This window comes from Rattus rattus, chromosome 2, assembly GCF_011064425.1.
Source record: "Rattus rattus isolate New Zealand chromosome 2, Rrattus_CSIRO_v1, whole genome shotgun sequence".
Classification (NCBI taxonomy): Eukaryota; Metazoa; Chordata; class Mammalia; order Rodentia; family Muridae; genus Rattus; species Rattus rattus.
The window spans coordinates 23,795,427-23,822,205 of NC_046155.1; the positions used below are offsets into that span (position 1 = coordinate 23,795,427).

The 26,779-nt window shown below is 41.1% G+C and overlaps 1 protein-coding gene across 2 annotated transcripts in view; it reads left to right on the forward strand.

Moving 5' to 3' along the window:
- Ptar1 (protein prenyltransferase alpha subunit repeat containing 1) overlaps positions 1–26,779 on the forward strand; it is a 37,262-nt gene that overhangs the window by 4,962 nt on the left and 5,521 nt on the right. The window contains exons 2-6 of one of the 2 annotated variants that reach the window (XM_032891726.1): positions 3,893–4,062; positions 10,953–11,019; positions 13,001–13,105; positions 15,223–15,436; positions 23,971–24,177. In XM_032891726.1, the coding sequence (XP_032747617.1) occupies positions 3,893–4,062; positions 10,953–11,019; positions 13,001–13,105; positions 15,223–15,436; positions 23,971–23,976 (562 nt within the window). In that variant the 3' untranslated portion in view covers positions 23,977–24,177. Of the gene's footprint in view, positions 1–3,892; positions 4,063–10,952; positions 11,020–13,000; positions 13,106–15,222; positions 15,437–23,970; positions 24,178–26,779 lie in introns of those variants that run through there. The other variant, XM_032891725.1, reaches the window with a different exon arrangement.

Consider the following 26,779-nt stretch of genomic DNA (forward strand, 5'->3'; position numbering starts at 1 on the left):
TCTAGAGTCACAGAACATATGCAATGTCTTTCTGTATTGAGGGAATTTATCATGATGCCTTACAGTCTGTAGTCCGACTCCCCAGCAGTGGTCAGCTGTGAATGGGAAGTCCAAGAACCTAGTAGTTGCTCAGTCCCACAGGCTGGTTGTTCATCTGGTCTTCTGTAGAAGTGGATTCCAACAGATGTGCTGGCAAGTAAATGCAAGTGGTGAAGAAGAGAGAATCTTCCTTCTGCCAATGAACTTATGTTGGTCTCTGGTAAAAAGTAATGTCCAGAATAAATGTGTGTCTGGGACTTGTTTTGTCCCAGGCTAACCCTGAACTCAGAGGTCTCCTTGCCTTTGTCTCCTGGGATTAAAGGCATACACTACCTTGCCTGGACCTAAGCTTTTCATAGCCACTGTGCCTCAAGATCTCCATGCCAAGATCCAGGTCAGAAACTTGTGTCTTCTAGCCTCAAGATCTGGATCACAGATGAACCCTCCAATTCTGAGTTGTAGTTCATTCCAGATATAGTCAAGTTGACAACCAGGAATAGACATTACAGTGAGCAAAGCTTGTTTTTAACTTTCTGAGTTTAAATGTAAAAAACCTACCCCCAAACAGTGTGTCTGGAAGCTGGGATTCTTTTATTCTTGCTAGTGTAGCATTTACGTTTTTAGCTCCTGGGGCTCCTTAAAGTGTTGCAGGTAGTTATTAGATCTCCACGAACAGCCCCCTGAGTGAATAAATCTAGGAGTTGTTTTTTTCATTTGGTTGTGCTAATTTTAGGTTATTCATGTTTGTTTGAGACAGCGTCCCACTATGTAGTCCTGGCTGACCTGTAAGCAGTATGTAGACCAGACTGCCCTTGAACTCACAGAGATCCTCTGTCTTTACCTCTCAAGTGCTGGGATTGAAGGAGTTAATTTTATTAGTAGGCTATTTCCTAAAATGCTCAACTTAATATACTAAAATATGAACACCAGGAAACATATTCCCAGAAACTAGGTGTGGCTAGTTGTGTTTACAAAGAATTAGGTGGATTTCCGTTCTTATCTCCCAGTACAGATGCAGCATCGTGCTTTGAAACTGCATTATTGGTTTGAGGTCTCACTCTCAGTGTTTCCTCATAGAACTTCATTTGTGCTACATGAAGAGTAAAAGTCTAACCTTTCTTGTAGATATGAGCAGCCTTTCAGAGACACTCTTAGAAGTCTGGACCTTTGCATATTCTTCTTTTGGATTATCAGACACTGATCATACTGTGCAGTATATCTGTGAAGAGTTTTGTACAGCGATAGTACTGGTGTAGAGTGGTGCGTCTGTATTAAAAGAGGCCTTTGAGTCTCCTGAACGCATTGTGGGTCCCAAATCTGCAGAGTTTAGTTACTTTGGAAGAAATGGTAGGTAGCATCCTTGTTTATTGACAGATTCCTTTGTCATTAACAAAGCGATCAGTAGAAAATGGTTTGTCTCTGAACTAACTAGTTTAGAGGTTTCTCTGGGTCTATTTTAGAGCTGTGTTTCCTTCTGACTTGTGGTGACTTAACAAAAGAGGATTCTTCCAATCTATAATTAAACGTGGTTTCCCTTTTATATCTGTCAGAATACTGTCTTCTTGGCAAAGGAATTCAAGAGTCTTAAAGGGCCACATCACATAACTTCTGAAGATCAAATTGTTTATTTTATTTTATTTTTTTAATTAATTTTGGTAGGTGACAAGGAGACAACATCTCATGCGGTTCTAACTTGTTCTGTGACCCAATATGGTCTTGAGTTTCCAGTTGTACAGTTTCTGCCCCCCAACCCCCCTTTATTTTTGAGACAGGGTTTCTATGTAGCCCTGGCTTTACTGGAATTTACTCTAGACCAAGCTGGCCTTGAACTCAGAGATCCACCTTCCTGCCTTTGCCTCCCCAAATGCTAGGATTAAAGGCATGCACCACCATGCCCAGCCTGTTTCTGCCTCTCAAGTACAGGGATTGCAACATGTCTGCAATCCAGGAAGAATTAGTTGGTGCTTAGGGTCAAACTCAGGGTTTCAAGAATGTTAGGCAAGCATTCTACCTACTGAACTGCAGTTTCAACCTCTGTGTGTGTGTGTGTGTGTGTGTGTGTGTGTGTGTGTGTGTGTGTGTGTGTGTGTGTGTGTGTAAAATAGATATGGGATTGGAAAGATGGCTTAGTGGTCATAAGCACTTCTGCTCTTGCAGAAGACAGGAGCTCAGTTTCCAGTATCCATGTCATATCCGGTGGCTCACAACCACCTGCACTCCAATTCTAGGGGATCTGGTACCTTTTCCTACTTCCTAGAGCACCAAAATATATCTGTGAATATATACACATACTAAAAGAAATCCTTTTTTTAAAAAACTGAACAGACAAACTTTAAAGATAACTGAAATTTTTCACTTTTTTCTTTTTTGGGTATTTGGTGTATGTAGTACACGTGTGTATGTTTGGATGTGGGGCTTATTCTGTTCTATCATTTTTCAGCTTATTCTCATGAAACAAGGTCTCTCACCAAAACTAAACCTTTATTAGAATTCCTGGCAATCTCCCTGCCCTTGCCCCTGACAGTGCTGTGCTTTAAGGCAAGTATAGGCCCAGCTGGCTTTGTTCCTGCGGATCCTAACCCATCCTAATGTTTCTACTTGAAGTATTCTACTGCTCTCTCCCATTGTTTAGGAGCCAAGATCAGAAAAAGGTATTAGATTTCTCCATAGCTCGAGTTACAGGTTGTAGTGAGGTAGCTGCCCCACATGGCAGCTGGTAGCTGAACCCATGTCCTCTGCAAATCCATAGTCACTGTTAATCTCCCAGCCCCTCTAACAGAGAGAGTTCTTGTTATTCATTAAAGGACATCCTATTTAAGAAATTATGTAAGTAAGAATTTTAACCACTTTTGCAAATGAAAGATGTGTGTAGGTTTTTACAAATACTTGTTTCATTTGTGAAGTTACATCCTCTGCACATTGTTTATTAATCAAGTCTGGTTTTAGTGTAAATTTTCAACTTACTGTGGATTGACCGACCACATTCTGAAATGTGTTTTACATCTTGATATTTTTATCATAGAGGTGATTTTTTTTTAATCCAGCCCTATCCAGAGGAAGAATGTGCTAACCTTTGTTGGTTTTGTTCCACATTTATTATTACAGTAGGCAAACACAAACACACTGTCCTGGAACTCACTTTATAGCCCACACTGGTCTTGAACTCAGACATCCACCTGCCTCTGCTTCCTAAGTGCTGGGTTAAGGTCATGCACCGCCACCACCCGACAACATTCTTAAAACAGAAATAATTGCATAAAACCAAAATTCTTCCTCATTACCTTTTTCAAAATTTCTGTAATTTATATATGTGTATGTTTTTAAATATTATACGAAGTGCTGTTTCATTTTGTACAGTTTGCTTTCTCCACATTCTCTCGGCAGGTAAACCTTATATGCAGACCTGTGTCTTTACTTAAGTTTTCACACTGATGGGCTATGCTTACTTTACGGGCACTATACTGTTAGACAGTTTGATTGTTTCCTCTCGCTACAGTGCTGTATTTTGTAGTTAGAGTGGCAGAGGCGGGGGGGGGGCTGGTAGGGGGATGTAATCATGGGAGAAGACTCGCCCTTTATCGTTCTTAAGGTGTTTTCAGATTGCCATCTACAGATAAGCTGAGTCTGCACTCCTGCCAGCAGGGAGGGCTGCAGTGTAGTTTCCCCTGTCCAGCTGTTGTCAACAAACTGCGTTTAAAAAATTATCGGTTGCTACAACTCCAGTAGATGAGCTTTAGTTCTGTTCTTAAGAGAATTAAATATGTGAGGCTTTTAAAATGCTTTGTGGGATTAGAAAAAAAAGAATTAAAAGCCAGTAATATCTTCAATTTCTTTTTATGTCTTCCATATTTAGAGATGAAATTGGTCTGATCCCATGTCCCGAAGCAAGATATAACCGGAGTCCCATTGTGCTGGTTGAGAACAAACTCGGCGTGGAGAGCTGGTGTGTCAAGTTCTTATTACCATATGTCCACAATAAGCTCCTCCTGTACAGAACGAGAAAGCAGTGGCTAAACAAAGATGGTGAGTATGCGGCAGTCTTCCTCCGGGAGGAACCCTGGCCTGGGGTTGGTATTCCTGGACTCTAGTTTTGGCTCTCCTCTGCACTGCCTGAGCAGGCGTTTGTCCTCTCTGTCAAATGAGAGCTTAACTTGATCATTAGTGTTCCCATCTGTAACTGCACTGATTATAATGGAAGTGTCTCAGGCAGGAGTCAAGCCACCTGCTGTCACTACAGTGATTTTACGTCTTAATATGCTGAGGTCATTTGTAAGATTTTATTTAAGGATAGCATCCTTCAGTTTAAAAAATAAATAAATAAAAGGAAGTTTGAGCATCATCAAAGAGTTTTCTAGATCCTATAAGCACCTGATTTCTGATCCCTTAGCCAGCAGAACTTTTTTCAGTAACATTTCAGAGACAGGCACGATGGTCTCCTAGCTGCAGTGATCCGCTCTGTGACCTTCTGAGTCTTATGTGCCCAAAAAGAGAGAGTGAAAAATAAAGAGAAAATGTTGGCTTTTACTTCCATTGTTCTATGACAACTCTTTATGTCACCGACCATCCCTAAGTACCCCACCTGGCCTCTTTTCCCAGAGTTTCCTCACACCGAGCCTCTGAGTGGACAAATTCTCTGTCCTTTCAGGCTCACCTCAGGTCTCACTTCTGGGGCATGTCTATCTAAGACCCCACCCTCTTCTTTTTTTTTTTTTTTCTATTTTTTTTCCGTGTCCTTCCTTTATACAGCAGCATCTACAGAAGTGCCCAGTGTGCCTGGAGGATGATTTTGAAAAAGAACTTGATTTTTTAAACAGGTTTAATCATCAGTTCAGTAGCCATTACCAGGGGGGCCGCTCTTAGCAGCAGCTGCTCTGAGGACGGAGGGTATAAAAGATGAATAATGCATGCCTCCTTTATCTAACACGTCAGGAGCTGAGAGCCAGAGGCCTCTATGGGGGAAAGGTATGTTGCAGATGTGTCCCATCTGGTTTCTCTGAATTTTTCTCAGTACTGTCTTTAAAAGACTGTCAAAATAGGTTAATAGTACTCTCTCCTCTGTGAGCTGCGAAGTAGTCCAACTTTTTAAATGAGAAGCGGTTTCGATTTTCTCTGTGACTCCTTTCATTTGATTGATCCTCTGACTCATGTTTCTAAGTCACAAGTGCCATCCAAACCTGGTGTGATGTTAACAGTATGACCTGAGTTTAGGCACTTTTCAGACAAACGTAAGGGCATTTGGCTTTTGTGAGACCTCCTTTATTCTGTCACCATAACATGGAGTTAAAAAGGCCCTGGGACTCTACCTGGTGTAACTGAACCTGTGCACACTAATGGGGGCAGAATAACTGTCTCCTACAGAAGAAACAGAAGGAGTTTGTGAAGACCAAGTCTAAGTTGTCTGATGGCATTAGCCTTGTCCACTCATATGCCTAAGCTCTGCCCACCTTTGTCCCCTGGCCGTCCAAAGCCGCCTTTGCATTTCAGGTTTTTATCTTGTAGGCATCACACTGCAGAGTTTGATATCTTACTCACAGGATTTCAGTCTTGATAGTTCCACAGGACACTACCAGGAGGACATCGGAGGCAGGTTTGATCTATCTTGGGTGGTCTGGAGAAGAGCTAGTCATGCGATAACCTGAGGCGTGGGAGGACCAGAGCCTCGTTCAGTGCGGTGCCACAGCCCACTCAGGCCGTGTTTGTGCTGCACCGTCAGTAAAACAGTAAACCTCTGCCCGGACGTCTGAAATGCTAACACAAAGATTTTGTACCAAGTTATGAACTAAAACACTTAGAACACAGCTGAATCTTGCTAAAGAGGGATACATTCAAATTTTTTAGAAAAATGCCGTTTCTTTGAACTTTTTTTTTTTGGGGGGTAGGAAGTACTCTGTAAATTAAAAATAAGTGTCTCAGGTATCTACTTGCTTGGGCCAGAATCCTGCAATAGTTATAACTCGGTGACTTTTATCATTAGAATAGATTCTTTTTCGCTTAGGTTTATATCATACTCATTAATGATCAAATATTTAAGATGTTTGAAAGATATCTTGTTTAGTTAGGGAGTGGTATTTAAAAGCCCCGATATAGTAATAGCTATGTTTGGTTTGGCAGAAGAATGATATTATAATTCTGATTGGCCTACCAAAGCCAACCAAACAACCAACCAACCAACCAACCAACCAGCCAGCCAAGTAAAGACGAGCAAGAATGGCACAGCCGAGCAGGGTCTGTCACTGTGGTGAGCACCGTGACCAAGAGCACCTGGGGGAGGTAAGGGAACTAGTGTGCCTCTTGAGTGTGCCAGAGAGAGCAGAGAGCGAGAGCGAGAGAGAGAGAGAGAGAGAGAGAGAGAGAGAGAGAGAGAGAGAGAGAGAGAGAGAGAGAGAGAGAGAGAGCGCGAGCGCTTTAGTTTTAGGTGCATAGAGACCATTTTCTGTCAGAGATAGTAGTAAGCCAGAACTAGTGCCAGAACAAAGTGCAGCCAACAAAGTGTATTGATTTAACCTCTGGCTTCTGTAGTGTGGGAATGTGCTTCTCTTCTTCCAGCTCTAATTTAGCTACTTCCTGTGAATGATTTGCCCGGATTCACTTTCTGCCTGTGAGGTGATGACGGGTTAGTCATACATTGGAATGTGTACGGTAAACATGTATTTATTAGCCTGTGTTTTGTATTTGGAGAGAGACCTGTTTGACTTCAAGAGTCTGGAGGACTTTCAGTAGCTCTTGTCTTCTGTGTAAGGCTGTAAAAGAAATGGCCTGTAGCTGGTGAAATTTAAAGTGTAACGTCATTACCGTCAACTGTTACTTACACGTGTTCATGTTGAGGACTCGGTTCATTCTTCTTGCACTGGATAGAGTATTTGCCAAAAGTATTCTCACATCTGCTTTGCTGGAAGACAGACCTGAAAAGTCAGAGCACCACCACCAGGCTGAGGTTAAATTACATAATCTCTTCCTTTGTCTTGGTTCATTCCTGTTTCTTACATCATACACTACCCCCCACACACACCCCACCCCCACTTGCCTCAGAACTGACTTCAGAATCAGAAAAGATGAGAAGTTCCTGAGGAGGGGTAAACCCTGGTTGGACTTAATTACTAGACACCACTGACGGCTGTTACGGCTGCTGAGGTTTTAAATCCCAGGATTCTTAGATGTTGTTAGGTATCCCTCTGCACAGTAACCATTGCTAAGCTTGACCCTCTCACTTCCTCCTAGGGTGGGACTAAGAGTTGCAACCTTTGTAATGAAAAGTAACATCCAGAACTCAGTGTTCACTGTATGTCAGGTATTGTCCTAACACTTGTTTCTGTTGTGAGCTCCATTTATGAGAAGGCAAAGCACAGTGAGATTAAGTGATTTCCTTTGTGATTGTTTTGCCCAGAACTCCCATGAGGGATGCAGTGGGGCTGCGTCACTAGCAGCTGCCGTCACTAGCAGAGGAAGCACTATATTGATGAGCCTTCTTCCAAACCTCTCGCCGAGGCATGGGGACTTTGGTGTTCACTTTATGGTTTCTGGTGATAGCACAGACCGTGAACATGAGCCCAGACAAGGCCTTCAGCGGCAGCCCAGACCACAAACATCACCATGGCCTCAGATGGCAGCACAGGCCACTCAGATTAGCTGCAGCATGGCCCACGGATATCAACATGGCTTCATGGGCCGTGCTCTGCGCTCCCTCTGACTGTAAAGAGCAACTTACTTATGAATACTGGAGATTTCATATTCCGCATGTTCATCAGCTCTGCCTGTGCTGCAGTACAGAGGCTCCTTTCTCACTGCAGGAAGCAGGAGCTGTGTTAACCACACACTGAAGTAACTCTTGCGCATTTTCTGTAGAAAGAATCACGGGGACCAAGAGTGGAACAGCTTTTGAGACAATTGCGGGCATCAAAGACAGCCCACAGCTTCCCATCACATAGAAACCTTTCCATGTGCCCCATGTGTCATAAGTGCATGCCAGCACCGGGTACTGGTGACTGTTCTTTTCAGGTTAAGAATTTAGCCAGTTTTGGTATACGGTGATTTCCCTCTTTCTGTTGTAGTTGTGCTGGCTCCGCAGTCCTCTGACTTTCCCATGCTTTCCAGTCAGCAGTGCCTTTACCATTGCACTCATTCACAGTCCCCACAGGTACCCTAGGAAGAACGAGTCAGGGCAGAAGCCAGCCTCTTCACCCCACCGCCACCACTGATAAGCAAATATGTGATGGGGAGAGGGGAAAGAGAAAAAGTGAGCTGTATGTGTGCTGTGGTGAGGACCGTGCTGAGGTGAGTGGCCATGGTGGTGTCCATGGTCTGGGCTTCCGCTGAGGGCCTTATCTGGATCTGTAGTTCTGCAGTCGGGGCCTGAGTTTGCGATCTGTGCTGTCCCCAGACATCGTGTGCAAGCTCGTGATCCATGCTCTGCCGACTGTAAGTAGCTAGAGCTGCCCCAGTGGTGATATCAATGACTGCAGATGCACCGTGAGAAAGAGGGACGTGGAAGGCTGTGGTGACCACCTCTACCCCAAACTTCATCTCCTCAACCCTTATCCCCAAAGTAGCAGCCTAAACAGGAAGCCATCAAAGAGAACTCTTAAAACGTGTGATAGAGATACTGGGGAGTCCCAATCATGGCTGCTGGCAGAGGGTGGGAGGGGAAGGGCTGAGTTCTATTTAAGGGGCAGGCCACGGAGAGTTTGACCATGCACCAGTGAGGATATAGATAACACAAAGTGGACTTGTTTTCTCCACCCCACCCCCTTCCTTCCTTCCTTCCCTTTTCTTTTTTCTTTTCTTTTTTTTTTTTTACTGTTTTAATTTTTATTTTCTTTTATGAGGGAGGTCACACAGGTAGGGGACAGACATGGAAAGAATGGAAAATAAGTGTGGTAGGGGTACATGATGTGAAATTTCCAAAGAATCAACAAAAATATTATGTTTAAAAAATAGAATTAGGCATAGCTTTTTTGGAAGGCCCCAAATATAGTATATGCCCTTTGTTTGCCCTTCCCAGCAAGACAACCTTATGAAGGATAAAATCTGGTATTATTAGAATTATACCCATTCTTCAAATGGTTCTGTTTAATCTTTCCTCATTGTTGATACTTAGAATATTTGTGGAACTAAGTGTATAGTGATATGGAACATCATATATAAGTTTCCTTGGTAGACATTAAATTAGTGTCGAAAACTATTAAAAGTGAAAGAACATGAAGACGAATTAGGATATACTGATTTGTCCAGCACGCTTGCATGTGGGAACTTGGCGTGAGGAAATGTGGGTCACAGTCAGCGTGTGTAGTTCCAGCCTCTCAGTGTTTGAGTGTCCAGAGCTGTCAGTACCAGCAGAATCATAGGTGCCAGACAACTGTAGTCTCTCCATTAACAGTATGTGAGAATAATCAGTAGTTGACTGGACCATTTTTAAGTGGTTGTATGAAATACTTACGTGTTTGCTCTTATGTTTGAAGTGCATCCCATGTTAAGCACTGGGAACGTCTCATTTATCTGTTATAGACAGACATTTTAATTGCAGTGCAAGTGATATGCCAAAGTGTCAGGATTAACCTTTCACAAATTAACTGACAAAACCTCTAAATCTCAGGGCTGGAGAGATGCCTCAGTGCATTAAAAGCACTAACTGCTCTCACACAGGACCTGGGTTCAATCCTCTGCACCTACAGTGGCTCACAGCTGTCTATAACTCCAGTTCCAGAGCTCCCATCGACCTCTGCTGGCACTAGGCACACATGTATACATACATAGGTGATACATAGTATAGACAAAGCATCCACATACATAAAATAATCTTTAAGAACTCTAAGTTTCACGTTTCTTCTGTAAAGTTGAACAGAAGTAGCTAGGCACAGTGAGACTGCCCTGAACTAATGTGATTGTAGCTTTCGATTGTGCTGTTCCCAGCAGGGCCACATAAAGTGTATTCAAGACTTCTATATTGTATACACTTGGCGTCTAATACAGCTGCTGCCCTTACCTAGCCTTATGTCTCTAGATTGGCAATAGCAATTCTAAAGTTCTTCAATTTTAGTAACAATAAAATGTCCAGAGTTGAGCAGTTTTGTTCTTTTAGAAGCAGGCTTATGGAGTTCACTTGTATCCATGATGTCTTGTTAAGACAAAATATCTAGCGTGTGCATAGCATGTCCTCGGTGAACCGCAAATAGTAAACAGAAGGGAAAGTGACGGACAGCCGAAGTTTAAACTCGTAAGATTAAAATACAGTGGAATGTCATTTTTCTTTTAAGCCACCATGTTGATGCTTTAAAATATAATAGGTTAGAATCGGGACAAGAGTAGTCGTGTGACTGTGGCAGTATAAAGTGGCCACAGCGCATTTAGAGGACAGTCTGTAACGCAGTAGGAGTCACCCTGGTCTTTGTACTGTTTTGCATGATGATTATCTTTCAGGAAATATATCCTAAGAAAGTAGAAACAGTCTTTTAAAAATGATTACTGTAACTTTTATCATTGCTATACTCTGTACAATGTGTAGAAGGAATTTTTTTTTTTGCAGAGGAATGTAAATTGGATTGTAGGTGACTTTTTCTTCAGCTCCCTTAGAAAATTAGACTTTGAGACATTAGTAGAATTAACAGAATGGTGGTTTCAAAATTGTTATTTAGCGTAAATTAGATTATTGCCAGATCTACTAAAAGAATGGAAGATGAATTATTCCTTATGGGCCTATTGTAAGCTTGTTAACTTTTAGAAGAATTATACAAATCACAAATAAAAAAAAACCTTGAGGACAGCAGTCATAGCCCTGACATCTTACAAAGGTGTGTCTGTCATTAAAATTCATCCGTCCTGAGATACAGGTTGTAATAATGAAAGAGTGGAGAGGACCTTCAAAGAAACCGGGCTTTGATGGGCAGGACCGTGTTCTTATCTGTCTCTCTTTACTTTAGAACTGATAGATGTCACCTGCACTCTGCTGCTGCTCAACCCAGACTTCACCACTGCATGGAATGTGAGGTACGTCGTTTTCTTCAGTGGTAAAACGAAGTTCACCCAGATTTCTGAAGACATATAACCCCGAGGGTCTTATTTATTTATTTATATGAGTACAGTGTAGCTGTCTTCAGACACACCAGAAGAGGGCATTGGATCCCATTACAGATGGTTGTGAGCCACCATGTGGTTGCTGGGAATTGAACTCAGGACCTCTGGAAGAGCAGTCAGTGCTCTTAACCGCTGAACCATCTCTCCAGCCTCTCTGTTTACTTCTTAGACAAATTCCTAATAATATCTCCATGATGGTCCTAACACATGTACTGTGCCCCTTGTAACTGTCTATTTTCTATAAGCACTTTCCCCCTAAAATATAGATTATCCTGCTGGATTACAATATACCTTTGGGTGCCTTCTTGTGTTTTCTTCCCTTGTTTGGAGATAACAGGCACTTCCCATGAGCCATTGGGTCAGTAGGCATGGCTTGATAGTGGAGCTGTACTGAAGTGCAGGAGAATGTATGGGAAGAGGATTTAAGGCCGCAGGCCTGTAGGTTCATTTAGCTGTAACCATTGTGGTGCTGTGAACACTTGAGATATCTAACATTGGGGAGTTGGAAGAGAGATCACATTCGAGTAATTCACACAAAAAACATTTTTATTTAAGTTTTGTTTTATTTTTCAGCTAAATGAAAAAAATGTGTATATGGGTTTAAATCAACTGGTATTAGACTAAAAGAAATTTTCTTAAAAGAAAGCAGAATATGAATGATAAGTAAAGGTGAAGTCTGTTGAATGTTCTTCTGAATTATTTAAAATTCATAAAAAAAAGAGCCATAAAAATTATAATTCTCTACAATTAGAGATTACTAAAATTATATTTTACTTAACTTTTTGTTTATTTTAAACAAAATGACATAATACTGGGTTTTGTGTTCGAGTGATTTTTAAGTTGCTGACTTCTGTCATTCACATTTTTGAGGCGTCTGTGAAAGTAATGATGGTCGTGCTGCGTGGAGCAGGTTCCTGAGCCTCTCCACACTCCAGTTCCTCACATCCGTAAAACTAGAATATTTGGCTGACCCATGCGAGCCCTTTTTATCCTATCAAAAACAGTTGAACCTGGCACTCAGGTTTTCAGTAAGAGGAACTGGGCCTTCTGGAGAAATGACTGACTCAAAGGCCAAGTCAGGAAATATGCAAGGTGGGCTTAGAGCATCTTAGAGCCAGGATGTACAAAACACGCCATGAAAACTAAAGGAAATAAGATACGGTGGGGGCGCTAAAGGGGCGGAGGGGCCAGGGGCGCACTTCTGCAGGCAGACGCTGGGAGGATTGGAGAAGAAAAGTACACCCCGCGGCCCCTTTACGTGTGAGGCCCCTGTGCCTTCAGAACTGCTGGCCGGATGCGGCATGAGCATACGGGGCGACAGATTCTCATCCTGAGTCATCACGTGCTCGGGACCACCTGTCATTTAAAACTTAGGGATTACTTCTGAAGTTTTCCATTTACAATGTCCAAACTGTGGTTGACCCTTGTCTTTGTCAGGTTTTTATTGCTGGGAGAGGCAACTTTAATGCTGATGTTTTTCTCACTTGAGACCCTTCCTAGATGACCCTAGCTTTTGCCACATTGACAAAAAAACTCCCCAACATGATAATAAATTCTGCAGCAGTCATCTTTAAACTTTAGTATGGTCACACATTTCTGGTTAGTTTCTCTGGGATGAGACCTGGGGATTTGATTATCTGTTGGGTTACAGGATGCCAGTGTGGTGATCTGAGACATGGTCCTGGCACTTGAGGTCGCAGGCTCCTGCTGTGGCGCCTCATCTTATGTAGATTCTGGGGATCAAACTCAGGCCCTCACACTCACACCATTTCCTCAGCCTCTCTTTTTTGTTGTCTGTTCTTTAATAATTCCTGGTGATTTTTCAAGCAACTAAAGCATTAGAAGCAGTAAGGACTGCTTGAGTAGGAGAGTAACGCTTCTCTCTCTGTTTCAGGAAAGAGCTCATCCTCTCTGGCACTTTAAGTCCAGTTAAGGATCTACATCTGGGAAAATTGGCCTTAACTAAGTTTCCCAAGAGTCCAGAGACATGGATTCACAGGTGTGGTTGATATTTGTATTCTTTTTCAGTATTTAAGATCACAGCTTATGAAACATGGTTAGGTGTTTGATCAGAATTACATTTGATTCTAAGAATTATCACTTGCTACCTGAGTACCCATGGTAGCAAGTCCTTCCAAGTCTGAGTTTTCATATTCACAAAACATGGGCAATACTTATACTTGTCTCATAGAATTCATAGTTCAGTGCCCTTGAAATCCCACATGTAAGTACTGTACACAATCACTGCTCACTAATGCTGGCTGCTGTCACCCATCTGAACAGTTTTGGAGCTTGCATTTAGACGTAACTATAACACGTGGGCTTGTGTCAATGAATTATATATTCTAGCTAGCTTGTATAAAAGACACAGAATCACAAGCTGTAAGCCTAGATTCGGCAGATTCCTTGCTAGTCTCACCTATATCCAAACCTTGTGACTTGCTGTTTGAGTCTCGCCCAGCCACAGACTGGTCTGCTCCATTAGTCTGTCCTCGGGGATTTCTCTCAGCCAATTTTAATGGAGACCTCCTGCTCTCTCCTCCTCCTCTCTCCTCCCCACGGTCCCTCCCGAGAGCCCTCACTTGATTTCTCAGGTCCCACCTCTCTCTGCTGCCCAGTCACAGGCTCTAGCCTTTTACTCACCATAGCATTAAATTGGGGAGCGAGGTTTACACAACCAAGGCCATTGTGGGTGAGGATGTACACTGTCTGGATGGCAACCACACCTTTAGATTTTAGCATTTAGGATTTGTATACAGAGCAACCCCAAACAGCTTGTGTCCTGGTAAGCACGGTGGTATAGTGGTTGAGATGATTAAAAATAAATTTTAAAGGAAGCTAAAGGTAACTGAGGTGGTTGGTGTCTAGACTAAGTAAAAAGCTGTTAAAACCATAAATGCAAGGAACATCTTTAGAGTAGGAATCGGAGACAGCCAGAATACAAGCAAAGACTCTGAAAATTCTGTTACTGGGAAACACGCTTTCCTGAGGTCTCATGTAACTCCTTTCCCTTGGCTAAACTACAGTGCTGTGGCATGCTTGTTTGGAGAATTTACGCTCAGGAAGTTTGTCCTCCTTGTGCCTCAGACTTTTCTGTCATGAACACTGTTGGGTTCTTGGGCAAGTTTGAGGCATTATAGCTATAACCTTGCCTTGGGCTAGCATTGTGAGTGGGCTCTTACCAAACCATAGTTAGTTGTATTTTCTTCCTTACCAAAAATTGGCATGATATGCCCCAGAGAGCCGTGTGCTAATGTTGGGGGGGAAAGGTGAGGGTGGGGCTTGTGCCAGAAGGAAACTATTAAATATACATCTCAGTTATTGAGGAGGGGGAGTCTAATTTAAAAGCAAAACAGTGTTTTATTGTGAAACTTCATTGTTGAACAATGAAATGAATTTTCTTACTCATTTTTCTGTATCTGTGGGTTTGAATTTTTTAGTCTGAAAGTATGCTTCCATAAAATTACAAACTGGTCAGAAACCTTTTATGTTGCTTTTGATTGAAATGTTTGCTGATGCAAAATATACATAGACAAAAGGAAAATCTGTAATTAAGGACATTTCAAACCCTGATTCTTCAATATATTTTATTTTTTCCACATTTTATGCTGAAGTATAGACATTTTGCTTAATGAAAGCTATCAAAACAGAGCCCTTTATTTGCAAACAAATGCAGGAGTGAGTGCACACATAACTGACACACGAGTCAGCTGCCAGCCCACCACACATACTCACACTCACACACACACTCACTCTCTCTCTCTCTCTCTCTCTCTCTCTCTCTCTCTGGAACACTCGCAGTCACATTAGTTCCCTTTGTATTTCTCGGTCAAGTCAAGTTTGGAAGTTGGCATTTTGGAACTGATGATTTCTTTTTGACAGATTTTAAGTTTTAGAAAAGTTTCCCTTTCCTGTCTGTCATTCTCTTATTCCCTTTCTGAATTATATTCCAGAGCACAGGAGCAGCAGCCCTTTGATATCCCCAAATCTGAGCTTATAGATTATTTTTGTATAACCTGTACATGGAAACTAGGAACAGGAAAATGATTGTTCTCCTCTCTTACCCGAGTCTTCCCTCTTCTTCCTCCCTCCCCACTCCCCATGCTGTATTAACAGGCGCTGGGTGCTGCAGCAGCTAAGTCAGGAAACGTCCCTGCCTTCCTCTGTGGCCAAAGGAAGCTTAGGTGTAGTTCCTGCAGAAAGGACCCAGCGGATAATACAGGAAGAGATGGAAGTCTGCAGTGAAGCAGCAGGGAGATATCCCAGCAACTATAATGCCTGGTCCCATCGCATCTGGGTTTTACAGAACGTGGCCAAGCTGGATCTGAAGGTAGGAATTGATGTGCCGGATATCCAGTACTAGTGAGAGGATGAGTCAGCATTTCTGTGCGTGGACTTCATCTCACCTAATGAAGCAATGACAGTGACAATGTGCGAGGTGTAGTTAAAGGTGCCTCTCCTGGGCATACAGACCTAATTTGTATGTCTAGCTGTTCTGCCAATTTGCTGTGACCTCACTTTCCTGTCTGAAGAGTGTGATGGTAATTCCTCAACAGCTGTCCAGAGGACTGCTGATTGCCATAGTGTTCTTGCTTAGTACTCAATGCTGGCCAGTAAATACAAGGTTTGCTATATGAAAGCAGCATTTATAATTGTAAAATAATTAGAAAGGCTTGCCCTCTGAAGTGAAGGATTCCTTAACATTACAGTCCCTCACAAACTGGGGTGTTTTAGTCTACTAAGGACATTCTGTATTAGACGACTGAAAGAAAAATGTTTATAGTACGTTATTGGAATAAAACTAAATATAGTGCAGACTTTACACAGTTTTAGTACATGAAACAACAAATTCTTTTGAATGATAGGACAGTGGGGTAAATAGTCACCATGTGTTTAATATATACAGGTAGTACTATTATGGTTTGGTTTGTGTGTTTGTTTTTTAATAATAAGCATAATAGGGTTTTAGTCATAAAGAAAGATTAGAGAGTAATGGTGATTAATGGTGCTATGGAGTAAAAACATAGCATTTTATTTTGTGTTTTATGTTTCTATGTTTAAATAAACACATTGTTGTAAATTTTAAAGATTACTTTTGAGGGTGAGCAGAATGATATAGATAAGCAAAATTTATTGTGACTAGCCAATTAAAGATTGATTATAATTCCATTTGAAAAAATAGAAATGTAAAATGTCTAATAAAGACACAAAAGACAGTGCCAGCTGTGCCCTCTGGGCACAAGGGCCTAAGAGCAGTCAGCGGCAGGACCTGTCTGATTCCTGCCTGTGTAAAGAGCTGAAAGACAGTCACCAGGAGCGCCTACACACCTGAGAGCAGATGTAAGACCAACTTTTCTGCTCCAAGTGACCTGCCTGGTGGACTCAGGGCACACAGAGGCAGAAGTCCTATGGGGCAGGAACTGAAAGCATGCCACAGCTCTCTGAACCCAAATCCCTGGGGAAAGAGAGCGGAACACCTAGAAGTGCGGACCATCCTGAGGCTACAGGACACACTGCCACTTTTGCCCACCTCTACCCACATCCCTGGTTCAAGAGGAAACTGGACAGTGCCTCTGGACATAAGAATATAGGAACAGTCAGCTGCCAGTACCTGCGGTTCTGGTCTGCACCCAGAACTGAACTGAACCAGTCAAACAGCTTCCTGTACCCAAATCTCATTGGGGAGAGAGCTGGACCCTCAGAAGTGCAAACACTCCCGAGAAATCAGAGGAGACTACACTCTGCCCACATTCCCGACACAAAAGGAATCACCTAGTGCCAATGGGGGCCCCCTAGGCACAAGGACATAAGAGCAGCCAGCAGCAGGACCCCTCTGATTCCTGCCTGTGCAAAAAGCTGAAAGACAGTCACCAGGAGCACCTACATACCTGAGAGCAGAGGACCTGTTCCCAGAAATGTCTGAAAGAAAACAGGAAAACAGTTCTACAGGAGTGCTGACACAGAGGCCTATGGAGGATCAATCACTATCAGAAACAGTGAGACAAGCTAATACCAGAGACAACCTGATGTCTAGAAGCAATCACAAGAACCTAAGCAACAGAAACCAAGACTACATGGCATCATCGGAGCCCAGTTCTCCCACCAAAGAAAAAACTGGATATCCAAAAACACTGGAAAAGCAAGATTTAGATTTAAAATCACATTTTATGATAATGGTGGAGGACATTAAGAAGGACATAACTCCCGTAAAGAAATTCAGGAAAACATAAGTAAACAAGTAGAAGCCCTTAAAGAGGAAACACAACCAAACAGGTGAAGGAATTGAACAAAACCGTCCAGGATTTAAAAATGAAAATAGGGACAATAAAGAAAGCACAAAGAGAGACAACCCTGGAGATAGAAAACCTAAGGAAGATTCAGAAGTCATAGATGCAAGCATCAACAATATAATACAAGAGATAGAAGGGGCAGAAGATACCATAGAAAACATCGACACAACCATCGAAGATAATGTAAAACACAAAAAACTCCTAGCCCAAAACATCCAGGAAGTCCAGGACACAATGAGAAGATCAAACCTAAGGATAATAGGTATAGAAGAGAATGAAGACTCCCAACTTAAAGGACCAGTAAATAGATTCAACCAAATTATAGAAGAAAGCTTCCCTAACCTAAAGAAAGAGATGCCCATAAACATACAAGAAGCCTACAGAACTCCAAATAGACTGGACCAGAAGAGAAGTTCCTCCCGTCACATAATAGTTAAAACACCAAATGCACAAAACAAAGAAAGAGTATTAAAAGCAGTAAGGGGAAAAGGTCAAGTGACATATAAAGGCAGACCTATAAGAATTACACCAGACTTCTCACCGGAGACCATGAAAGCCAGAAGATCCTGGACAGATGTCATACAGACCACAAGAGAACACAAATGCCAGCCTACTATATCCAGCAAAACTCTCAATTAACATAGATGGAGAAATCAAGATATGCCATGACAAAACCAAATTTACAAAATATCTTTCTACAAATCCAGCCCTACAAAGGATAATAGATGGAAAACTCCCAACAGAAGAAGAGAAACTACAGCATACAAAAATGCAAGAATGTCATCTTGCAATGAAACCAAAAGAAGAGAGACACACAAACATAATTCCACCTCTAACAACGAAAATACCAGGAAGCAACAATCACTATTCCTTAATATCTCTCAACATCAACGGACTCATTTCCCCAATAAAAAGACATAGAGTAACAGACTGCATACATAAAGAGGACCAACATTTTGCTGCATAAAGGAAACACACCTCAGAGACAAAGATAGACACTACCTCACAGTAAAAGGCTGGAAAACAACTTTTCAAGCAAATGGTCTGAAGAAACAACTTGCCATTCTAATATTGAAGAAAATTGACTTTCAACCAAAAGTCACCAAAAAAGACAAGAAAGGATACTTCATATCCATCAAATGAAAAATCCACCAAGATGAACTCTCAATCCTAAATGTCTATGCTCCAAATGCAAGGGCACCTACATTCATAAAAGAGACCATAAAGCTCCAATCAAACATTGCACCTCACACAATAATAGTAGAAGATTTCAACCCCTTACTCTCATTAATGGACAGATCATGAAAACAGAAATTAAACAGAATAGAGAAACTAACAGAAGTTATGAAACAAATGGATTTAATAGATATTTATCAAACATTCCATCCAAAAATAAGAGGATATACCTTCTTTTCAGCACCTCATGGTACCTTCTCCAGAATCAACCATATAATTGGTAACAAAACAGGCCTCAACAGATACAAGAAGATAGAAATAATCCCATGCATCCTATCAGATCACCACGCACTAAGGCTAGTCTTCAATAACAACAACAACTACAGAAAGCCCACATATACATGGAAGTTGAACAACGCTCTACTCAATGAAAATTTGGTTAAGGAAGAAATAAAGAAAGAAATTAAAGATTTCTTAGAATTTAATGAAAATGAAGATACAACATACCCAAACTTATGGGACACAATGAAAGCAGTGCTAAGAGGAAAACTCATAGCTTTGAGTGCCTGCAAAAAGAAAGAGGAGAGAGCATATATCAACAGCTTGACAACACACTTAAAAGCTCTAGAACAAAAAGAAACAAACACACCTAAGAGGAGTAGAAGGTAGGAAATAATCAAACTTAGGGCTGAAATCAACCAAGTAGAAAAAGAAAGGACTATACAAAGAATCAATAAAACCAGGAGCTGGTTCTTTGAGAAAATCAACAAGATAGATAAACCCTTAGCCAGACTAACCAGAGGTCACAGAGAGTGTATCCAAATTAACAAAATCAGAAATGAAAAGGGAAACATAACAGCAGAATCTGAGGAAATTCAAAAAATCATCAGATCTTACTATAAAAGCCTATATTCAACAAAACTTGAAAATCTGCAGTAAATGGACAATTTCCTAGACAGATACCAGGTACCGAAGTTAAATCAGGAACAGATAAACCAGTTAAACAACCCCATAACTCCCAAGGAAATAGAAGCAGTTATTAAAAATCTCCCAACCAAAATAAGCCCAGGACCAGATAGATATAGCGCAGAATTCTATCAGACCTTGATAGAAGACTTTATACCAATACTATCCAAAATATTCCACAAAATAGAAACAGATAGAGCACTACCAAATCCCTTCTGTGAAGCCACAATTACTTTTATACTTAAACCACACAAAGACCCAACAAAAAAAGAGAACTTCAGACAAATTTCCCTTATGAATATCGATGCAAAGATACTCAATAAAATTCTTGCAAACCAAATCCAAAAACACATCAAAATGATCATCTATCATGATCAAGTAGGCTTCATCCCAGGGATGCAGGAATGGTATAATATACAAAAATTCATCAACATAATCCACTGTATAAACACACTCAAAGATGAAAACCACATGATCATTTCATTAGATGCTGAGAAAGCATTTGATAAAATGCAACACCCCTTCATGATAAAAGTCCTGGAAAGATCAGGAATTCAAGGCCCATACCTAAACATAGTAAAAGCAATATACAGCAAACCAGTAGCTAACATCAAACTAAATGGAGAGAAACTTGAAGCAATCCCACTAAAATTAGGGACTAGACAAGGCTGCCTACTCTCTCCCTACTTATTCAATATAGTACTTGAAGTCCTAGCCAAAGCAATCAGACAACAAAAGGAGATCAAGGGGATACAGATTGGAAAAGAAGAACTCAAAATATCACTATTTGCAGATGATATGATAGTGTACTTAAGTGACCTCAAAAGTTCCACCAGAGAACTATTAAACCTGATAAACAACTTCAGCAAAGTGGCTGGGTATAAAATTAACTCAAACAAACCAGTAGCCTTCCTCTACTCTAAGGATAAACAAGCTGAGAAACAAATTAGAGAAACAACACCCTTCATAATAGTCCCAAATAATATAAAATATCTTGGTGTGACTTTAACCAAGCAAATGAAAGATCTGTATGACAAGAACTTCAAGTTGCTAAAGATGGAAATTGAAGAAAATCTCAAGATGGAAAGACCTCCCAAGGTTGGCAAGATTAATATAGTAAAAATGTCCATTTTGCCAAAAACAATCTACAGATTCAATGCAATCCCCATCAAAATTCCTACTCAGGTCTTTATAGAGATAGAAGAGCAATTTGCAAATTCATTTGGAATAACAAAAAACCCAGGATAGCAAAAAACTATACTCAACAATAAAAGAACTTCTCGGGGAATCACCATCCCTGACTTCAAGCAGTATTACAGAGCAATAGTGATAAAATCTGTATGGTATTGGTAAAGACACAGGCAGATAGATCATTGGAATAGAATTGAAGACCCAGAAATGAACCCACACACCTATGGTCACTTGATTTTTGACAAAGGAGCCAAAACCAGCCAATGGAAAAAAGATAGCATTTTCAGCAAATGGTGCTGGTTCAACTGGAGGTCAACATGTAGAAGAATGCAGATCGATCCATGCTTATCACCCTGTACAAAGCTTAAGTCCAAGTGGATCAAGGACGTCCACATCAAACCAGATACACTCAGACTACTAGAAGAAAAAGTGGGGAGGAGTCTCGAACACATGGGCACTGGGGAAAATTTCCTGAACTGAACACCAATGGTTTATGCTCTAAGATCAAGAATTGACAAATGGGACCTCATAAAACTGCAAAGCTTCTGTAAGGCAAAGGACACTGTGGTTAGGACAAAATGGCAACCAAAAGATTGGGAGAAGACCTTTAGCAATCCTACATCTGATAGAGGGCAAATATCCAAAATATACAAAGAACTCAAGAAGTTAAGACTCCAGAGAGCCAAATAACCTTAAAAAAATGGGATACAGAGCTAAACAAAAAATTCTCAGCTGAGGAATATCGAATGGCCGAAAAGCACTTAAAGAAATGTTCAACATCCTTAGTCATCAGAGATATGGAAATCAAAACAACCCTGAGATTCCACCTCACACCAGTTAGAATGGCTAAGATAAAAAACTCAGGTGACAGCAGATGCTGGAGAGGATGTGGAGAAAGAGGATCATTCCTCCATTGTTGGTGGGATTGCAAACTGGTAAAACCACTCTTGAAATCAGTCTGGAGTTTACTCAGAAATAGGACATTGAACTGCCTGATGACCCAGCTATACCTCTCTTGGGCATATACCCAAAAGATGCCCCAACATATAAAAAAGACACGTGCTCCACTATGTTCATCGCAGCCTTATTTATAATAGCCAGAAGCTGGAAAGAACCCAGATGTCCTTCAACAGAGGAATGGATTCAAAAAAATGTGGTACATTTACACAATGGAGTACTAGTCAGCTACCAAAAACAATGACTTCACGAAATTCATAGACAAATGGAATGAACTAGAAAATATCATCCTGAGTGAGGTAACCCAATCACAGAAAAACACACATGGTATGCACTCATTGATAAGTGGATATTAGCCCAAAAGCTCGAATTTCCCAAGATGCAATCCACAGACCACAGGAAGCTCAAGAATAGGGATGAGCAAAATGCTGATGCTTCCACTCCTTAAAAGGGGGAATATCCATAGAAGGGCATATGGAGGCAAAGTTTAGAGCAGAGACTGAACTAACTGCCAATCAGAGCCTACCTCACATGTGGCCCATATATATACTGCCACCAAAACTAGATAAGATTGATGAAGCTAAAAAGTGCACACTGAAAGGGACCAGATATAGCTCTCTCCTGAGAGACACAACCAGATAATGTCAAATACAGAGGCAAATGCTAGCAACAAACCACTGAACTGTGAACGGGACCCCCTTTGGGGCAATTAAAGGAAAGATTAAAAGGGCAGAAGGGGCTTGCAACCCCCTAAGAACAACAATGCCAACCAACAGGAGCTTCCAGGGACTAAACCACTACCCAAAGGCTATACATGGACTAACCCAGGGCTCCCACTGCATATGTATCAGAGAATAGCCTTGTTGGGGCACCAGTGGAAGGGGAAGCCCTTGGTCCTGCCAAGGTTGGACCCCCAGTGCAGGGGAATGTCAGGGTGAGTGGTAAGGGGGGTGGATGTGTGAGGAGGTGGTAAAGGGAGTGGATGGGTGAGGGAACACCCTTAGGGAGAAGTGGAGGGAATAGGGGGCTTATGGACAGGAATCCGGGAAAGGGAATAACATTTGAAATATAAAAAAAGAAATATATCCAATAAAAAAGACACAAAAAATGGTTGTCATCATAAACAAAGGAGAGAAATGCAAATCATAACCACTGTTTTCAATCCTACTAGAATAGCAATAGTAATGGCAGACAGTATCAAATGTCATGAGGATTCAGTAGAGGGTCCTTAATATAGCTGGTAGGGATATAATCTGGTACCATCGACTATGGAAAAAAGATTAATATTAAAAATGCGAGAAAACCACAGAATTGCTGTATATGGGAGGCATCAGGTATAGCTGAAACCTGTAGATTGTATTCTTGGGAGGAAAAGAAGAATGGTTCTTTATGCCTCTGGAGAATCCTGTGTTCATAACATCATGCGGGAGTGAGGATGCTCGTCCCCAGACTAACGACAGCTAGCTGAGGTGATATCTTAGTAAAATAGACTGTCAACCATAATAAAGGAATGAAACACTGTAACACTATGTGATGTAAGTGAATCTGAAAAACATGATTAAAAGTAACCAGATTCAAAATCAGACTGTGTGATCATTTCCCTGATGAGCTCAGATAGTCAAAGATTATTGAGTCCTGAGACTAGGTGGGAGATAGGAAGTGATTCCCCTGGTAATGGGGGATTTTTTGCAGGTATGTAAGAACATTTGAAATCAGCAAATAATGTCAATATAGTTCTGAATATGCTAAAAAGTATATAGGTTTATAACTTTGATTAGAATAGAAAAGCTTACAAAACAGCTAAGAAGCTCTTGCTCCTGCTTCCTCTTGCTCTCCCCTGCCCCTTTGTCCCTTCTCTCCCCATTCCCCTCCCCCTTTCTCCACATGCTCATCTCTCCACGCACTGATGGCTGACCTCTACTCTACTCTTTTCTACTCTCTCTTTTTCTCTGCCCTACTACCCTCTTAACTCCCCTCCCCATACCCTTAATAAACTCTAGTCTGTACTAAAAGAAAAAAAAAACAGCTAAGAAATTAAACAGACTCTATGCCATTAGATATTTAACTATGTTAAGTAAGTAAAAGACAGGACATTTTAAAAAAGAGACTAGGTAATGATAAAAATATATAAATTCCAGAAATAATTTTAGTACATATAATTATGTAAAAATTCCATTAATGCTAAATATGAAATTCTACATAGAAAAAAGGATTTTTGCTCAGTTTATGATAACTAGTAAAATTTGGATTGACTTTTTAGAAAATAATTTAGTTTTTTTTCTAGGTATAAACTGAACTAAAATGGATTTTTTAAATCTGAGAAGAAAATAGAGACCTGGAGGATGGTATGCTAGGTAAAAATAAACCATGTAAATGTTATATAATCTCACTTTTATGTGAAATCTACAAAGTCTGAATTCATTGAAGCCCAGTAGAATGATGGTTGGAAGTGATGAAAAAAGGAGAGTTACTGGTCACCGGGAATAAATTAGACTTAGGTAGAAAGGATAAGCCCTAATGACCTCACCTAATGACCTCATACAGCTTAGTATATATAATTATAACATCATATGGAGGGTATAGAGCGATTGCTTAGTGATCACTCAGGGGTTAAGAGCACTCACTGCTCTAACAGAGGACTGGAGTTTGTTTTTCAGCACCCACATGGTGGCTCACAACTGCTTATAACACTAGTTCCTAGGGATCTGACACCTTCTAACCTCCACCGGCACAAGATACATACATGCAAGGAAAACACTCAGACACAAAAATCAATACATTTTCCAAAGAATAGTATCTCATGTATATAGCTGAAGCTTGCTGCAGCTATATCTTAGTCTCATGATAAAGAAAAGTGATAACTCTGTAAGGTGATTAGCTTGTTTTTTATAGTCCCACAATGTATACATGCTTATGATTACATTGTATAACAAAGGTGTATATGTTTTTTTAGTCAATTACTTGTAGGCTTAGATTTTTTTCAAAACCTACTTTAATTATGCTTTAATGTTCCAACCTCCCTTCTAGCCCACCACCTCCCACAAGTAGGGGAAAGAAAGGATAATGGGAAACGGAGGTTGCGACCAGTTTAGAAATAGATTTTTGGGAGCAATTCCAGCCTTCTTTGTCAGGAGTCCAGTCCACTAGCAAAACACCAAACACAAATCAGCAATGGCAGTCCAGTCTACTCACCAAACACAAATCAGTAGCAACAGCTCATTCAGAAGAAACTGGGAGGCTCGGATGGTTAGCAATGCGTCCATGGAAGCAACTCGAAGCAACTGGAATAGTAGCAGAAGTTCTTTGGTGTGTTTCTCTATACAAAGTCAACCACAATGAAGATCAGCAGAGAGCGAGGTGAACCGATGCAGAGACCAGCGTAGGCAAGCCCAAAGAAGCCCAGCAAAGAGTTGCAAGCTAAACCAATGCAAAAATATCATCCACTGGTCTTAGAATAGCAGAGTTATAGACAGAAGAATTGCCAAAAATAAACAAACTTTGACCCCTCCACTGACTCCATACCCCATTGCTGCCTTCTCAAAGTACCTGTGCCAGGCTGGACTCTGGCAACAGAGAGAACAACTTTATAAGACTGATGGCAAATATTATAACATGCCCTCTTGAAAGGCTGTACAACTTATCTCCCTGAACAGGAGATTATGGTTTTGTGTGTAAGAATGTCACTCATGTGAGTGGCAATAAGGGAATAGTCAAATGCTCATCTTGAGGGTGAACTGCTGGGTGACAGTGAAAGGTGCTGTGGCAGAATGTTCATTGCAGTAGTGGTGTCCTGACCACTCTCTTGTTACTGTGACCAAGCACCTGACAAGAAGAAACATTGGGAAGAAGGTTTCCTTGACCTACAAGTTTTGAGGGGACGTGGCCCATCATGGCAGAGAAAGTATGGCAGCCGGAGCATGTTGACTCCTCAGTCAGCAATAGAGCAAAGCGAATGCTGCTTCTCAGCACACGTTCTCCCTCACTCTGGGGCCAGCCCAGGGGATGGTGCTGCCCACACTGAGGCTGGGTCTGCCCTTAGTAAAATCCTTGTGGAAATACCCACATAGACATGCCCAGAAGTCTGTTTCCACAGTGATGGTAAATCCAGCTAAGTTGACAGTGAAGATTAGCCATCACTAACACACTTATATTTTAAGCAGAATAGAATCAGTTCAAAAGTTATCTCCCAGTGGATTAATGTGCAATGTGGTTTTTTTTTTTTTTTAATTTTTAATCCTCCCTGTTTCTATAATGATCATTTTTTATCACTGTCTTAGTTAACATTGAGTTTATCTTATCTTATAACTCTCAGGTCTGTCACCAAATGAAGTCAGGGCAGGAACTCAGGTCAGTGCTGTGGAGGAACACTGCTACTCAGCCTGTTTTCTTAAACCATCCAGGACCACTTGCCCAAAGGTGGTACTGCTTCCCAAGGGATGGGCCCTCCACCATCAATCATTAGTCAAGACAAGAACACCACTTGTCTATGGGCCAGTGTTATGGAGGAATTTCCTCAATTAAGATTCATTCTTTTTTAAATGACTCTAGTTTGGATCACATTGACAAAAACCTAACCGGGACAGTCACTTCTGTAATCAAGGAAATAGTTAATGGAAAAGCATACAAGTGCTGGCCTGGGTGTTCTCAGTACTTGTTTTTGACCAATCAGCTCCTCTATTCTATATCCCTGCTGGTACGTTTACTTATTCTTCTGTTTACTTGGATGTTGGAAAAGTGTAGGGACATTTAAGGTACATTCTACAAAGGCATTCATCCTGTCAGCACCTGACATTGAAGCCTGGCCTCTGTGTTTTTAAAGTTATCTAAAGTAGTTGCCATCTTTGTTTTTAAAACATTGTCTATATACGTTTTATTCTACTAAAAAAAAAAAAAGCCTAAAATAAGAAAATGCTCTGAAATTTCTGGCTTCTCTTATGACTTAGTGTGCATCCTTACACACAAAGAATAGCATAGGTTTTGTTTCCTTAACAAGTGTTAAGCTGGGGCATATCCATGCACATGTGTTATGTAGAGGCCAGAGTTGATCTTTCCATCACCCCCTTATATGCATTCATGCCTGTGTGCACCAGAGC